General features: G+C 41.3%; 1 protein-coding gene across 1 annotated transcript; it reads right to left on the minus strand.

Moving 5' to 3' along the window:
• Positions 1-84: 84 nt before the first annotated feature.
• Positions 85-16,770, minus strand: LOC145402574 (uncharacterized). Its single transcript, XM_080274573.1, has 14 exons — positions 16,677-16,770; positions 16,114-16,220; positions 15,534-15,656; positions 15,016-15,236; positions 13,620-13,748; positions 13,354-13,512; positions 13,003-13,093; positions 12,462-12,762; positions 10,789-11,012; positions 7,800-7,980; positions 7,216-7,315; positions 6,691-6,820; positions 2,335-2,475; positions 85-243 (listed from the first exon to the last, which is right to left on the minus strand). The coding sequence occupies exons 1-14, from the start codon at positions 16,768-16,770 to the stop codon at positions 85-87; spliced, it is 2,160 nt and encodes a 719-aa protein (XP_080130699.1).
• Between the last annotated feature and the right edge of the window lie 16 nt (positions 16,771-16,786).

The following is a 16,786-nucleotide window of genomic DNA, read 5'->3' on the forward strand; positions in this document are numbered from 1 at the left end:
ATCTGCCCAAAGAGCCAAGTTAACCAACTAATGGATGGGTGCTTATCATATTTAAATTCCGCCAGGTGCTGGGGACGGGCGCCTTCACGTGGTGGCACAGATATGACTGTGTGATGGAGCTTCCAGGTTATACGAACGTCCCTCAGTGGCTTGCCAATTCCCAGAAAGGAGGGTGGTGACCTGCAGCAGGATAGCAATTTCGGCCTGCAGTCCACCTGACTCACTTTTCATTTCATCCTGGGGCTAGAACAACAAAAGTTATAACAACAGCAACAACAACAATAAATACCAAAGCATTCGCCCACAAATTCGTATTGCCCACCATCACTAAAAAACTAGATCTGTAATCCTACGGCAGTCTGAGGCATATCATCGCAGTTTCGCTAAAATCGAAAAAAATGTATTAGGATTTTGCTGTTTACTTCTACCAAGTTAAATATCACATCAGCATTCAGAAGCCTGAAGTCAAGGGTATTATGTTGGTGAAGGTCGTTGAGTATAACAGGCCTTTGAAGAATGTCTAATATTTCCTTTTAAATAGCCTTTCTTTTCGTTGACGATACGATACAAAATGGTGACTAATGGCAGGGTAAAATAAACGTAAGAGGATATTTTTTATTGCCAATTCCTCTGGTAATTGGAGGCATATCATCACAGTTTTGCGAAAATTGTTAACAAACAAATCATACGTGCATATCCTGGGATACTGCCCACAGTGTTTGGATACAATTTGCCCACTTGATTTTGAGATATTCTGGGAACAGCGACACACAGACACACACACACACACACACAGACACACAGACACACAGACACACAGACACACACACACACACACACAGACACACACACACAGACACAGACACAGACACAGACACAGACACACAGACACAGACACACACACACACACACACACACACACACACACACACACACACACACACACACACACACACACACTCATACACACACTGACGCAGGCCCTTACATTATTGACTCATTAGGCGGGCGATAATAACAACAAAAATAACTTCTACTATTACTACTATAACTACAAGTAATACTTCCCTCCAGACGATCTAATTCAGCTGAGAGTAAGTATAGGAGCCTAAGTGTGTTAATACTGGTAAAATTTTACGCCCACTTATGGTCGTGTTTTCTCTCGTATTTCATTGCAGTCTACCTCAGACGATTTTATTCGGCTAAGAGTGATTCTTAGTTACTTATACTTTATAAGAACTGAAGCTCTGGAGGGCAAAAACTTATGTCTTTTAAGGGGTTATTAATATAATCGGTAATCTGTATGTCAAAAGGAAGAGACACTGAAGGGTATCATCAGTTTTGTGATAACATCGAGTCGTGAAAGCACCCTCGCGTGCATAGGTCTCGAACCCATCTCACTACTGCAGGTCTTGAAGGTGGGCAGTGGCCATTTAATGACGTTTTTCCTTCTTTTCGGATCCACACACCCTGACCTACTGCTATGCGGTAAGGGTAGTGAAATTAAGCTAGCAAAGACACGATCTTTTGCTATGTGGGGCCGGGGTTAGGGGAAGGAACACGGATTACTGAAAAATGGTAATATTCAACACACAATTACATTTGAAATTTAAATGTAAGAATATAATTTGTCACTGTTGACAACGGGGCAATGTTGTGCATTCGGCTGTGCAGATTGATTCCCCATATATTCAACCATTCTGTTGCAACTGCGGGATGACTGAAAAGGAAACTGTATACCTTCAAACCATTGAGATTCGAGGACGAGTCTCGAAAGCCCTCCGCAGGATCAAATGCGTAGCGGTCCGGTAGGACTGTAAAACACTTGTGAAAGAACTGTTGGAGTACGTGTTAAAAAAATGGTTGATGCCTCTGTTATGATATTAAAACACCTAATTGATATTAATATACTGTCCAATAGAAGGGATTGAATTTCATTCTTGACTCCAGAAAAGCATTGTAGACTGGAGGCGGTGGATAGGGCTGCTTTGGTATTGTGTTGCCCAGAAAGTCTCTTGTTTGTTGCGCATAGTTATTGTGTGTGTCCTGGGCATTACTCTTTAAATGTTGTCTAACATACGTCTGGAAGGCGGTATGGCGGATATTTTGATTATGATTTACTTCTTTGGTTTTGTATTCAACGTGGCAGGTTTTCATATTCCGTGTGCATTCTTCCACGGCAGGCTTCCATTTTCCTTTATGTATTTCGGCCAGCTTTAACGGACCTCGCTGGCCCTCACATTTTTCCACCACTGAGCTTCCTGGCCGGTTTTTCTTTGATCTTGATATATATTTCTTGGTATCTAAGACGCCTTCCCTCTTCCACAGTCTGACCCACCTCTGCACGGTGGTTGCGCTGGCACCTGTTTGCCTTGCTATGGACCGGAGAGACATTCCCTCCAGCCACAAGTACACGAACTTCACTCGCTCTGCCATCTCGGTTTTTCTATATGATCTGCGATGTTCCATAGCATCCTGTACGGAATACAATGAACCTGAGAGTGTTTCCCAACATGAAATTAGGTTTAACAGAGAGCATTTTTACAAGTACACATTCATTTCGAGCAAACCCGGCAGAGGAAGTGGCAAGGAGGGGATGGCTTCATGTTCACACTCCTGTATCGGGAGAGGAGGTTTGGCATGTCTCTGGTCTGTCACCTGCCATCTGTCTGCTCGTCTTACTTCAAACTGCTAAACGGCTTGACTGGTTTAAAAGAGAATTAGCATTCAGACAAATCTGAGAAGACCCGACTGTCATTCAAGAGATGCCTTGGTCGTCCTTATCACAACTGGGTCCACCGCCATCCTGTTACAACTCCCTTCCTTAGTAAGAATAATCTTCATCGCTATGCCAGTCCTAATTATGCATAAGCCATAAGTGGAATAAGAAGGACCTAGAAATAGAATTAAAAAACATAAAAAATGAAGAATTGTAAGGACAGTATCATGTGAAGTGAGTAAAATATTGAATGCCTCATATACGTCTTCAAATTTCTTTACTACACCTTACATACAAACCGTTCTCGAATTTTTACGCTCATTTCATAGGCTCTTCTCAAACGCTTTTGGGCTTGAACCATTCCGATGATTACCAAATAAAGAAAAGGATGCGGCCCTTGGCATGGGTATCACTGTATGTATTATCGTTTTCTCACCCTTCATCCCTAGCATTCTCGCATGTTCATCTTCCAAAAAATCTTTCCTACAGATGACATTAAACAGCGTAAGTATGGTTAAAGAGCAAAAGGTTGTGTGGTGGGAACTGACCTTTAAGCTTTGCTAGACTAGGGCTCGTATTCTCGTCGGATAAGGGAGCTCCCTAACACTTTTTCCTAGGCGACGAATTTTGTTTATCACACGTTACTGTCCACGTCTATGTTATATACGAGTAAATCATTCAAATATCGCCGTATCGTGCATTGACAACACGCAAAAGCATATTAACCAGCCATATATATATATATATATATATATATATATATATATATATATATATATATATATATATATATATATATATATATATATATACACTTTAAGAGTTTTACGCCATGTCCCATATCCAAAAATAAATCGCTAAGGATGTGGTGCTAGAGAACTTCCTTAACTTACGAGAATACAAGCTTTATTTAAGATAACAGAAACCTAGAATCAATGCCGAGTAGCTGCCAAGATCCATTCATAATTACCAGACTCATTTGTCTGTGTGGAAGATTATAAGCGTAAATTAAGATTGTAAGAGAAGAGAAGCAGGGAAGGCGTTCAACGAATTATGATATGATGTGGAAGCACAGGGGAAAAAAAAAAAAAGAAAAAGAAAGCTAAATTAGAGATTTTGGATGTGTGGTATACATGGGAGTGAAAACAATGAGTGACTACTCTGGAGATTGGGGAGGTGTGGTATGCGTAGGGAGAGGCATGAGCCCTCACAGAGTGAGTGTAGAGCGATCTGGTTTGCTTCGGAGGAATGGTAATATCATTCTTCACTTGAACTTCCAAAGGACAATGGTGTACTTATGCAACATTTAGCTTGAAATCTGTCCTGACGATAAGGGGCTCGATGGCATTACCTTAGACAGTGCGTACGTAAAATTGAGCCAGGGATTTTGATTGTAAAGCTGGTGATTCGCATTAGCGTGGGAAAAAAAACAGGGATTTCGTGAAAACTGAATGTCTTCGGTTGGTAAGCGGTATTTAAGCATTTTTTTCTGAACTCGGTAACAGTTAGCCACACCGTCACCACACGAACACCGTCAACCACACAAGCACCACATTAACACCGTTAGCCATACCAGCACCACACTAACGCTGTCAGCCACACCAGCACGGCACCACACTCTCAAGTCTTACCAGCGGAGAGGCGATGGCGAGTCAGCAGCGAGTGAGGCAGTCAGCCGCACAGGGTCAGGCGGCCAGTGAGGCGGCCAGGCCACAGGCTAAGTATTTATTGACACACACACACACACACACACACACACACACACACACACACACACACACACACACACACACACACACACACACACACACACACACACACTGTCGTACATCATAAATATAATTGATAGTACATGTAGCAGTATTTGCGCTCAGTATTTTACGAGTATCCGTCTTTTTTCCTTCTTAGGAAACCCTTGTATCACTCTTTTCCTGGAACACATAGGGAAATATACCTACATAACAAAAGTGGCTGAAAAATCTACAAGGTAGGGAAGTGGAAGCTGGAATGCCCTTCATGAGAGAGGACTGTATTCGGAAACTGCCTATACTGTTGTGTGTTGATGTACTGTTCTGTTATGTGACGATGAGTGGGAGATGCATGGTTGGTAGAATCCCTGTTCTCATCCCTCTCATCCCAGTTTTAGTTTTAACCCCTCTCGTTAGTTAAATTTTCCCTTGTTTCGGTAGGCAGTGTGGTCTAATTTCGGGTCAGTAAAACTGGGCATGTATGTTTTATTATTATTATTATCATTAATATTATTGCCGTGCATCAGCGAAGTAGACTAGAGCAGAGGAGTTCCATGAGGAAGACAGTGCCACTGAAACCACTGCCACCCACCAGCACCACCAACGTGCCCTGAGAGACAACACTAATCATTAACACCACTGGAAACTCTGTCTATTCATATCTATCTATAGCCGATACCATCCACTCATTTCATGTAGCGCTACCTTGAAGTGGCTTTACACGGACTGATAAGCCAAACTGTTTGAAGTAGCCCAGGAAACCACTACGTTGGGTGGTTACCATGTAACGAAATAGACCCCTGGTTGTCAAATGGGTTAATGTGCTCCTGATGAGCGTGACTTGAACGAGTTTGCATCTAAAGACTGGCCACGGTCATTGCTTGTATAATGCCGGTTGGGGAGGAGCGACTTGCCACCCTCGAGTTATACCCTACAATACGATGTTAGTTTATCTTCTTCCTGCTTCCATTAGACGATTTTATTCGACTTAGAGAGAACTTTTTGTAGTGAGTTTAAAGAAGGCTATATCGAGTCCTTCCAGTCGGAAAATGAATAATGAAATAAATAAATAATACTAGAATGGCACTCAGTAAAGCGCATACCTCCGCCATCAACATCCATGCAATATTCACTGCAAAATTTACGAAAATATCGAAAATCGCCCTACCTCGCAACGTTAAAGAAAGAGAATAAAAATTCCTGGATCCACACCTTTATCCGCATCCACACCAAAATTTAGTGGAGTCTATTCTGGGCCAAGGCCCATCCTTCTACCAAGTTTCATGGAAATCCGTACAGTAGTTTTTGTGTAACATAACCTTCTTGGCGGAGGTAATAATAAATACATAAATAAGCGACAAAATAAAAAAAATTAAATGTTGTTGTCTCTTGGTAGCAAAAATAAACTAAAAAAAATGTGCCATTAGATTAAAGCGGCGAAACGTAGGGACTAAACACCCTAGCCAGGGGTCCCTACACTCCCCATGTGGCACTGAATGGTTAGCGATACAGTTTTTACTCTAATTTATAGCAACAGATTATCACCAGAATAGTCACGAAGAAGTGCCATGGAAAACATGTAAAGCCCTAGCATTTTTTTTTTTTTCCCAATCAGGTAGCCTACGTGAAATAACCTTGAAAGGGACGAAAATCTGGGCCAAGTTAAGGTGAAAGAACTGTAGTGAATGGATGAATGGAGTGACTATGGTCTGCCTGAGGGGAAAAAAGGGAAAAAAGAAAAAACTCAGAAGGTTGGTACAGTAATAAGTCAGTCCACCAAGATCATCTCAAGGGTTCAACCGTGTGTGTGTGTGTGTGTGTGTGTGTGTGTGTGTGTGTGTGTGTGTGTGTGTGTGTGTGTGTGTGTGTGTGTGTGTGTGTGTGTGTGTGTGTGTGTGTGTGTGTGTGTGTGTGTGTGTGTGTGTGTGTGTGTGTGTGTGTGTGTGTGTGTGTGTGTGTGTGTGTGTGTGTAATCGCTAAATTATGATTCTTTCACCTTAGTTTGGCCTCGATTTTCGTCCCTTCGCAGCTCATTTTATGTAGCTCAGTTACGGCATGCTACAGCTCTATACTAGTTCCACAGCACTTCTTTGTGACTAGCATCATACCCTAGTGTTATCTCCTGGTGAAGCTCAGATATCAAGATAGGGAGATGGTAATTTAAGGCGAAGTTAGAGTCAAAATGGTAAAGTTATGGAATTCACAAAGTCCAACAAGACTTACCCATAGATTAGTGAGTCCCAGTGTTGTCCTGACGACCACCTTCTTGGGAGGGGTGAGGCAGGTCGTGAAGTTTGGGTTGTACAGCTTCTGCCAGTAGTAGTAGATGCCTGACTCCACCACTCTCAACACTCTGCAGGTTAGAAGACGTGATATACTGCATTGCAAGTACTAAAACAACAGAAGATAATTACCGTATCTTTTATGCTGCTTCACCGAATTTACCTCATGCAGTTCCCGCTTTATTCTGCTATTTTTTAACTCTAACAAACATCGTTTCCCAATCCTTATCAGTGACTGAACTTCTAGTTTTATCAGTAGTCAGACCTGCTACAAAACATGAGCTGCCAGGCTGTAAAATCATATCGTCTTTACAAAGTGAAACTTGGATGATAAAATTGTTAATGACGCAAAATTAAGTACTGTAGATGTCTTGTGTAATTTTCTACAGGTAATCATGCTGTGTAGCATTTCCTCAGGTTCACCTTTGTTTTTCATTCTGAGAACTCTTATGCTTTTCACCCTCACCTTTTATTAAATGGCGGGAGCAGTGGACTGTCCTTCACAAATGCAAACGATGCCACCATGGGACTAAACTCCTCTTGAGCATGGTAGAAGTCACACCTGCCTGGTAAACAAAAAAGGTGCATGCTGTTAAGTGTGGTGGGCTTATGTTGCAACTTTCAGACCTTCATACTGTATTTTATGGCTGTCTACTGACCCTGTACCTATTAAAAATTAAAAATACAATGTGGTGGGGACGACTATAAGCACAAGGTAACACTGCAGCCTATCAGTAGTCATATACTTTGTATTTCTAACAAAGAGATTAAGTTTCGGGTTAAAAACTACAAGTGTTGATCTATTTTGATTACGGTATATAGTAAAACTGCGGTAAAGGAACTATAGCCATTTGACATTTATTTTTCCAACTATTTAAATATCAACCTAAAACTGTGTAGCAATACACATTGTCTCTTCTTGCAGTGGTTTTGGAAAAATTAAAATATCCTTCTCAGATCGGTCGCCGCGATGCTAAAAAGAAGGATAGTATGTTTTCCCAACGATTACCTTTCCAAATAAACTAAAACATTGTCTTTTGCAAAACTTACCTATTGCAGAAAAGTCCTGTGCCATCATTTCTGTCGATCTGGTGTCCACATTAGAAATGACATGGGTCCCTCGTCTCACATGCGTGTCCATGTACGCGCTGTATTCAGCCAAAAGCACGGACTTGATGCGTCCCACTTTTTGTAGGTCACCAACTTTACCCAACATACCACTCTTAGCGTCCTGTGGGAATTGCAGATGCACTACTCTCTTACTTCCTAAATGCTACTACTGCTGTTATTAATTAGTCTCCTGTCCTACATGATGCACTTGATGATTTAAAACTGAATTTGTATCCTTGACACTTTACCTCTTCTCTCTGGGCCCGTCCATGTACTGACTGCAGAATTATACCTCTGATCAAGGCACAGTGATATGTTCTTACTTGGATAATATATGACTTCTTGATCTTTTTGATGCAGCACATTATGTCTGACTGGACATGGCATCTGTGTCCTTTCTTGCTTTTGTATAATATTCTGGTGAAAAAAATATAATAACACATGGTCAGGTTCGACATGACGCGTTCTCATGTCTCAGGTGTACTGTACCACTTCCTCCCTCTTCTGTATTTACGAGTATATATATGATTATCGTAACTACACTATGCATTCGCTTCATAGTATGATATAAATATGAATGCATACACACACACACACACACACACACACACACACACACACACACACACACATATATATATATATATATATATATATATATATATATATATATATATATATATATATAATGTGTCCGACTCTGGGCATAGACTTCACAGCCTGCTCCCAATGCCCAGAATGCCCAGTAGTTGTCCCACATATCATACACCTCTACACGTCACCACTTCGGCGCTATCACCTACCGTCCATACTGAATACATGCTAGGGCTGTCTCATAGGAGACTGGTGTACTTGTATTAGCGGGGGTACTTTTACGACATGTCGGCGGGTCTTCTGCTAGATCAGTAAAGTCTGCTTTTATTAAATTCAAATCCTTAAACTGTTCCCTGCCCCAGCGGGGATTTGAGCCTGGGTCCGGTAGGACCCAGTTTCATGGATACTTATTCCAGTTGAATCCTGGTTACATTTCCTCTTCATCTGGTCATATCGTTGCCTCACAATGAGTGAACTCCACCACCCTCCCACTACCAACTCTTCCACATAGCACCAGGGATGGACGATGACTTATAATTCAGGTGGAAATATGAGTTATAAACTCGCTTCAAATATCAGTCTAGGATTTAACACAGAAGTGAAAACGCATTACGTTTAATGTTGTCCTCAACCTTATGACGAGGTTAGCTCTATCTCCCTCCCCCCTCTCTCTCTCTCATTCTCTCACACACAGCTATCTTTCTATATATATATCTATATTTAAAGACTGTTAGTTGCATCTGTGTACCATATTAAAAAATGAAGCTGGGTTACAAACGCTGAGAGAGGTTTACTTCAAACCAGCAGCAAAGTGAGCCCTTTCTGCAGCTTCATGGCTGCACTCACTGTTAAACAAGTGCAGTCAACATTCCCATTTCCCACCACGGCTATAGCAGAGCAGGTGACCTTGAGACATGGATGTACAGCTGAATGTCTCATATCATCCCTCAGAGGAACTGGACACTTGCAGCTTCTCTAAATCTTTGTCACGTAGCCTCGTATTTCATCATGTTTAAGCCTTAAAAGACGAGAGGCCGCTCAGAAGATGAATAAGATACTTTGGCATTAGCTCGAATTAATCGTTAATAATTCTCACGTCGTATACATGACTCCTATGAACCCTAAGAAAAGAAAGGCAACCCGGAAGCAGAACAGATTCGCCTGATGATATTAAGAACAGAATAGTTTAGATTTCCCACGCCCAGAAATGGTCAATGAGTTAAAGGCGCTTCTACATGTGTCCCCGAACATGTGCTGACAGTGCATCTCATGTTAAGATGGTTGTATGCAGCAGTATATAGACAGATGCATGCAGACATCTTCAGTGCTGATTCCATCTTACAAGTAGCAGATGTGATGCGGTGTGTGTTTATACGAGACAGCTGAGACTTTATCATGATGTTACCAACATGATCTGTACGCTGCTGTTCCCAGCATGGTTGCAGCTTGTTCGTTACAATGCGGTTTACATGTTGCCAGCACTTGTTGGAGCATACGACTGGACGCGCCGTAAGACGAACAAAAATTACTTGTAAATCTGCATTAGACCGACTTGCCCATCTTATGTCTTGAGATATATCAACAGCGTGAAAATAACACAAACGTACGAAAGAGAAAGGTTCTGCATCGCCGGGCCTCGCCGCCTATCTGAATTTTCTAGCCTTATCTGCCATGAGAAAGAGAAGGAGTACCATGTAGTATAAAAAAACTAACAAGCAAATTAATAGGAGGGAAAGAGAGGAAAACTTCAACACCCTTGACTAACACTAAATACTAATTGCACAGACTTTTGTGTCTTTGGAAAAACAATAAATAATACGGTTCTAATAAAAGCTTCAAATGTTGATTTTATAAACCCTTGACCAGACCAAAGTTTCCGTATATTATTAAACAGATACTTATTCTGAAAGGTTTGACATTCAGGTTGCCTTAAAAATGATCAAGAGTTGTCTAAAGAAAAAAAAAAAAAAAAACAGTTTGTCTCAAAGATAGATTCAATGTCTACTGTTTATAAACCTTGTAGATAATAAAAAAATGCAGGATTACAGAACAACATGACAGTATTAAGTAATTTATGTATGGCTCCATTGTAGAGATGCTGGGATAAGACAGTTCATTCTAGGGCCTGTCGAAATGAGAAAAATATAGATGGCTTGTTAGTTGCCTGAAGACCAGTTTTCCTGCTTTTGGGGTAAACGAGCTTATACTGAATTTACATCAAGGAATATACTGATAAATGGTAATTTATTATTCTTTCCCACGAATAACATTAAGGCTATAGCGTCAGACAGAAATAAAATATTAAACATTAACTGAAACCAAGACAAGCACTAACCAAGAACGTACGTGCGACAGTTGTACCAGTTGGCACAATAAGAGTGACAGGGTTGTCAACGATGTCCTGCAGTGTCTGTATGGGCATTGGGATGTATCTGACAGCCAGGAGGGACATGAGGTTGCCGGTGTAGCTTTGCGATAACACCATCATTATCATCATCCACACGCCCAGCAGTACACGCTCCCACCACCACCATTTCGATACACTGCTCACGCCTAGATCTGTAATGATATTTAATCCTTGGTTTATGATCTATGAGGCTGTGTGTGAGATTAAGAAAAGAGGGAAGAGGGTTAAATGAACATAATGTTGGACTACAGAGATGAAACGCGCTGTTGAAGGACAGAAGGCACACAAGGACTGAATGGGAAACAGAGGGAATGAGGTTGTAGAGGTGACGATGGAGAGTTGTACTTCGAGACGAAATAGGTGAAAATACAAGTGAGAAAGAAAAGTTGGTGAGTTTGGATGAAGCCTGTGTGTAAACTGGAGGGAATATGGGAAACTATTTTGGAAGGGAAACGCAAGAGAGTGTGACAAGGGAGGCAATGAACTGGTGAAAGATAAAATGGCAGAATGCTAATGGAGAAAAGAGAGAAAATGAACAGATGGGGGTAGCATTTTAACGAGTTGTTGAATGTACAGAACAAAAGTAGTCCTGGTATAAGCAGTTGAGGAGTGGCTGGGAGGATAAGAAAGGTAAAGAGGGTGGAAGAGATCACGAGGAAAGGAATATGTGAGGCATTGAAGAAAGTGAAATTGAGGAAAACACCAAGAACTGAGGAAGTGTGTGGCTAAATGATGAAATATGAGGTAGAGAGAGTGACTGAACGAATCTAGAAAATGCGCAGATTGGTCCGGAAGAATGACAGTGTCACGGGACTGAAGTTAGGTATAACAGTTCTCTTGTACAAAGGAAAGGATAAAAGAGGTGTTTGGCAGTCCTAATGGTAGTGGTTTTCTTATAATGGAGTGGATATGTTGCAGGACAGTTGTCGACAGAGTGAGGGTGAGGACTGGTGGAATGGAGGAATGGTTGGAGAGGAACAAGAGGGTTTCAGGAAGGGGAAGGAGTGTGTAGACCAGATGTTTTTCCTGAAATGTACGTAAAGGAAGAAAAGAAGTTGAATGTTGCCTTCACGGAACTGGAGAATGCGTATGACAGAGTAGACAGACAAGGAATGTAAAAGGTGTTGAGAATATGTAAAGTGTATAAGAAAATGTCTGAAGTAGTAAAGAGTATGTATGACTTTGCCAGGGAGGCAGTGCGTGTGCAAAATGAACGAATCGAATTCTTTGACTTGAATGTTTGACTAAAACAGGGTGTGTCATATCTGTGGTTGTTCGATGTGTGTATACTGGTGTTAGAAAATAAACAAAAGGATAGGGAACCAGCTGTTGAAGTGTTCCTAGTGAGTGAGCGCAGAATGTAGTAATTGTCTGTAGTGTTTGCTGATGATACTCTTCTCTTAAGAGAAGATGAATGGGAATTGCAAGGCATGGTGAATGAGATTAGAAATGTGTGTGTATGAAACGAAATTTGAGTGTTGATGTGGCAAAGAGTTATGTTTTTTTAATGGAATGAAGTCACTGAGTGCATGTAAGTTGATCGAGTATGCGAAATATAGCTGAATCGCCAGTAAGTTTGAATTTATGGAACGACATCTTACCTTCCTGGAGGAGTACACGGATAGAGCAATATATGATTTTCCCAATCTTGGTGCGGGGTAATGTCTTGTCCAATAAACATTTGCGTAGCACAATGAAAACAGAGATGACTACCAGCAATGAGGACAAGAGGGTTATCCACACCAGCGGAGTCAATGGCAGGAAAAATCCCCATGGGTGTACCTCAGGGCTGCCACGATGCACAATGACGCGAATATACCAGATCACAAGAGGAACTGCGAAGTCTACTACGCGGGTTCGTGGGTAGATGACGTGGAAGAGAGATAAGCTCATGTCCACTTCCTGTAAAGCATAGTCACAGTTAAGGTTTGTGCTTTCTGTGCTCCATTCGGCCAGCCACTACTGTAGTTAAGAAAGACCTTAAAAGGAATATCTCACAGTGACTGAAAGAAAACTACTTACATTGATCCATTTTTAGACAGTGAAGGAACAGGTTTGACATTTCGAGTGTATTCTCAAGAAAGTTAATCAAATTAAAGTAATATATTCCTTATTCTAGAGTAACAGTACAGAGGCACTAACCTTCCTCTGTAACATCCCCACCATGCCGTTATAGGATCCATTTGACAGTTCAATACCCCATCCGCCGTCTGCTGGCGAGTTGATCTGGAAACTTAAGTGTATTTGGTGGCCAAATAAGAGGTTAAGGTACACACTGGAAAGACACCTTATGTTGTAAATTGAAATATCATATGATGCTGAACGCAGGATTATTAAACAAGATGCACATATTAATACCAAAGGAAAGGAATTTTACCTCCAAAAATGTTGCTCTGCCTTTTTCAGGTTAATGACATTAGAGAACTGATTACCTAAAATAGTCAGCACTGTTATATTCCAAGTATTTACGTCTTTCACATTGTTGTAACTCACGTAAAATTCATATTTTCTGCAATTGCATCAAAGATCCGTATATCTGGGTCCAGGATGATGGTCTTCTTCCCTCCGGGAGACGTTGGGTCGTCCACTGTCTTCGTCACGGTTGAGGGAAACTGCACAAAAGTCACCTTCAACTGAGGTCTATTAGCAAGCCTTGAATGAGAAAAAATATTAGCAAAACTATATTTTCTGTTTTATGAAGCTGCTTCAGATAAAGCCATATCAAAACTACATAAAAGTTGAGAATGTTCCCTACTTACTTCTCAAACTTTTCAGGGAAAAATGGCAGCTGTGAAGTGGTGGTTAATCCTTGCTGGGCCGTCCATGTACCCACCTGGACTGGTCGACCCTCTTCACCAGTGTACGGCACTTCCACATACATTGAATATCTGAAAAGAAAACATTTCACTGTTATTTTCACCTTGACCCAGATTTTCAACTTTTTGCTGAATTTCACGTAGCTCAATAACAGAAAACGACTACTGCGGCTCTACAGCCATTCCATAGCACTTCTTCGAGACTAGCATCGTATTCTAGGTTTGATTTTTTGTTAAAATTCAGCATTCCAGATGGAGAGATGGCAATTTCAGGCCAGGTCAGAGTAAAAAGGGTCTAGTACATTTTTTGAAAAGGGACAAAGGACCTGGTTTTCTTGTACTTTTATGATCATCGGTGAATCAAATTGCACACTATCAGACAACGAGGCTAACATGTATGAAGCATTTTATTCATTATTATTCATTTTTAGTGTAGTGCACCGTGGTCACATCTTTAGCTACGTGTTCAAGTACACACGCAAAATAATCTCGCGATCGATGTTATGCTGAAAAATAAATGAAATACACACAAATGCAGATGCATACACAGAGTTAAATATAAACACAATACTGTTATAATGAACATAATTTCTGAATCCATGAATAATTCAAGGTATCCGAAAGGTCTTGGATCATATGGAGGTGAAATGCTGAAAAGGCCTGACGAATATAATCATCAGTCACACAGCCAGTGTTACGGACAGTAGAAGTATCAATAATGGTATCAGTAACAGTATCAGTAATAATACTAGTAATGGTATCAGCGGTAATGATATCAGCAGTAATAGTATCAGTAATGATATCAGCAATAGTATCAGTAATAATAATAATTATGGTATCAGCAGTAATGATATCAGTAGTAACAGTATCAGCAGTAGTAGTATCTACTTTAGTGGTATCAGGAATGGTATTAGTATTAATATCAGTATTGGTATCAGCAATTGTATCACTAATGGTGTCAGCAGAATAGTATCAGCAGTAATGGTGTTACTGACACTGACGATGCACATGCAGCACTGAAATTTCTCTGTACAGACCAACGCCTCTGAGCAGCCCTAGCGATAACATCAGCACTACTGATACCAATGGATGAGTACTGCTGACTGGGTGTTTAGTCTGCATTAGTGTATCAATCATATGGTGGACACTTTGGACGCGTTCTAGGATTTCAAGCCATTTCAGCATTATGTACTAAGACTTCATACTTTTCGGACACCCTGTATAATATTGATGAATAAAGAAAAATATTGGCAGAGAGCAAAGGAAAATGAATTAATAACTTTTATAAAAAACAGCTGCAATACTTGGCATGCATTATGTGAGTGTGTGTAACTCTCACCTCACTGTTGAACTAGGCGTTGGGATGATTAACATGGAGTTTGTCATGGCGAGAGTGGTGCGGATGTGGGTGAGGCGGTGGAGTGGGAGGCGGGTGAGGACGAGAAGCCTCGTCGACCACACCAGGAGGCGGCCCTTAAGGGACCACTCGGCGAAGGCGGCGAGGAAGGCTGGGTCGTCACTCACCACCAACACCGTCACGGACCATGATACCTGCCGCAGCTGCTGGTGCCACCGGGGTGCGGGTTAGGGGGTTTCATGATATATTGATTTGGTTCAGTCATCCCTATAAGGCTAACCCTGGTCGAGGCTGACCTGGACAGAGGTCGGCAGTTGTTCGCCAAGCTCACTCAGTGAACACCTGTATCCATTTCTCAGGTTATGATACTCGTACTCGACTATGAAGTCCGTATATTACTTATAATCATACCAGCCGGAAAACTTACTGGTATTATTGGTATCTTGAGCTTTATAGCTTTCAGTGATGAGGCTGAGGAAGCAACAACATCCCATACTTACCCGGCTAGCCTGGTTGACCAACTGGTAGAGCTGTGCCTGCGTCATGACAGCGTCCTGGCCGTCCGCCGCCACCTCGAACACCCCCAAACCCCACGGCGCTACAACGTCACTCACACTTGCAAACTGACAACATGGAAAACAGAAGTATCTGTTAATGCTGCGTCCTCACAGTGACCGGCACAGAGGAGCCCATGTCAGTAAGTTACTGAGAGACATCTGAAGTTTGCTCTTTGCAGCACTTTTAACGCCTCTAGGACAGTTACAAGTGGCTTCAGTCAAAGCAATGCTGAAATCATAATGAAGTGTCGTTCATCTATCAATTTTTTTTTTGTATCCTGTCACTTATTTGCCGTGTGATACAGTGGCTTGGTTTTGATTACTAATTTTATGGCTTGCTGTCTTGTACTAGTGCAGGACTATTATGCTGGCTTTCTCAAAACAGACTTCTGATAATAATAAACATGTACTATGTGCCAAATATACTTGTTAATATCCATTGCTATAATTATACAGAATATTTCAGTTTATCTGACCTTTTCAAAGTTACATTAATCCAACTGTGTGTGGAAGCCGAACATACCTTTACTTTTTTTTGTGTAATGACCATAACGAAGGACTCGTGTTGTGGTGCAGCTTCCAGCACGGCGTTCAGTGCCGCCACACTTTCACTGGTCTCTTTCACTGCATCTAAATCCAAGCAGATATTACACTCTTGGAAAGATAATCCTTGTATTAGTATGAAATTTTTTTTTGCTATATTTCTTTTATTTTAATTTTTTGTATATTTCCTCAGTCAGACATACTCAGCTGAGGGACGACTGTTCATCTTAAATAGATTCAAAACAGCCTCCATTAAGTTTGGTCTAAGTTGTATCAGAGCGATTAAACTGACCGTACTGTATGACCTTGACGTTTGATGTGTTGTGCCAAAAATAATAGGTGATCATAGCAAGACTTCCAAACCATCCACCAAGTTTGTTCAAAGTCGGATAAAACCTTTTTAATGATTTTGTCTCCACAGTATGAGTCAGAGTGACACACACACACACACACACACACACACACACACACACACAGAAATGTACATCACCATACTTTCATGTGTGCGCTGATGTAATACTAATTGCACTAGAAGGAACTAACCATGTTGCATGTGCAGTGGTAGTGATGGTAGCGGTATTGGCTGCACCAGTGGAGAGGCGAAGGTGGCTAGAAGCAGGGTCGCCGCCACCCTCATATCTGCCCAGAGAGCC

This window comes from Coenobita brevimanus, chromosome 58, assembly GCF_032717465.1.
Source record: "Coenobita brevimanus isolate Jiangsu-jjx chromosome 58, ASM3271746v2, whole genome shotgun sequence".
Classification (NCBI taxonomy): domain Eukaryota; kingdom Metazoa; phylum Arthropoda; class Malacostraca; order Decapoda; family Coenobitidae; genus Coenobita; species Coenobita brevimanus.

Bases quoted from the DNA above. Each gene is read 5' to 3' on its own strand.
- LOC145402574 (XM_080274573.1), bottom strand. From the start codon at position 16,770: ATGAGGGTGGCGGCGACCCTGCTTCTAGCCACCTTCGCCTCTCCACTG. The intron at 15,237-15,533 runs GTAAGTATGGGA...TGGCACCAGCAG, and splicing joins TGGTCAACCAGGCTAGCCGG to CTGCGGCAGGTATCATGGTC. The intron at 13,094-13,353 runs GTGAGTTACAAC...AATACACTTAAG, and splicing joins GCAGAAAATATGAATTTTAC to TTTCCAGATCAACTCGCCAG.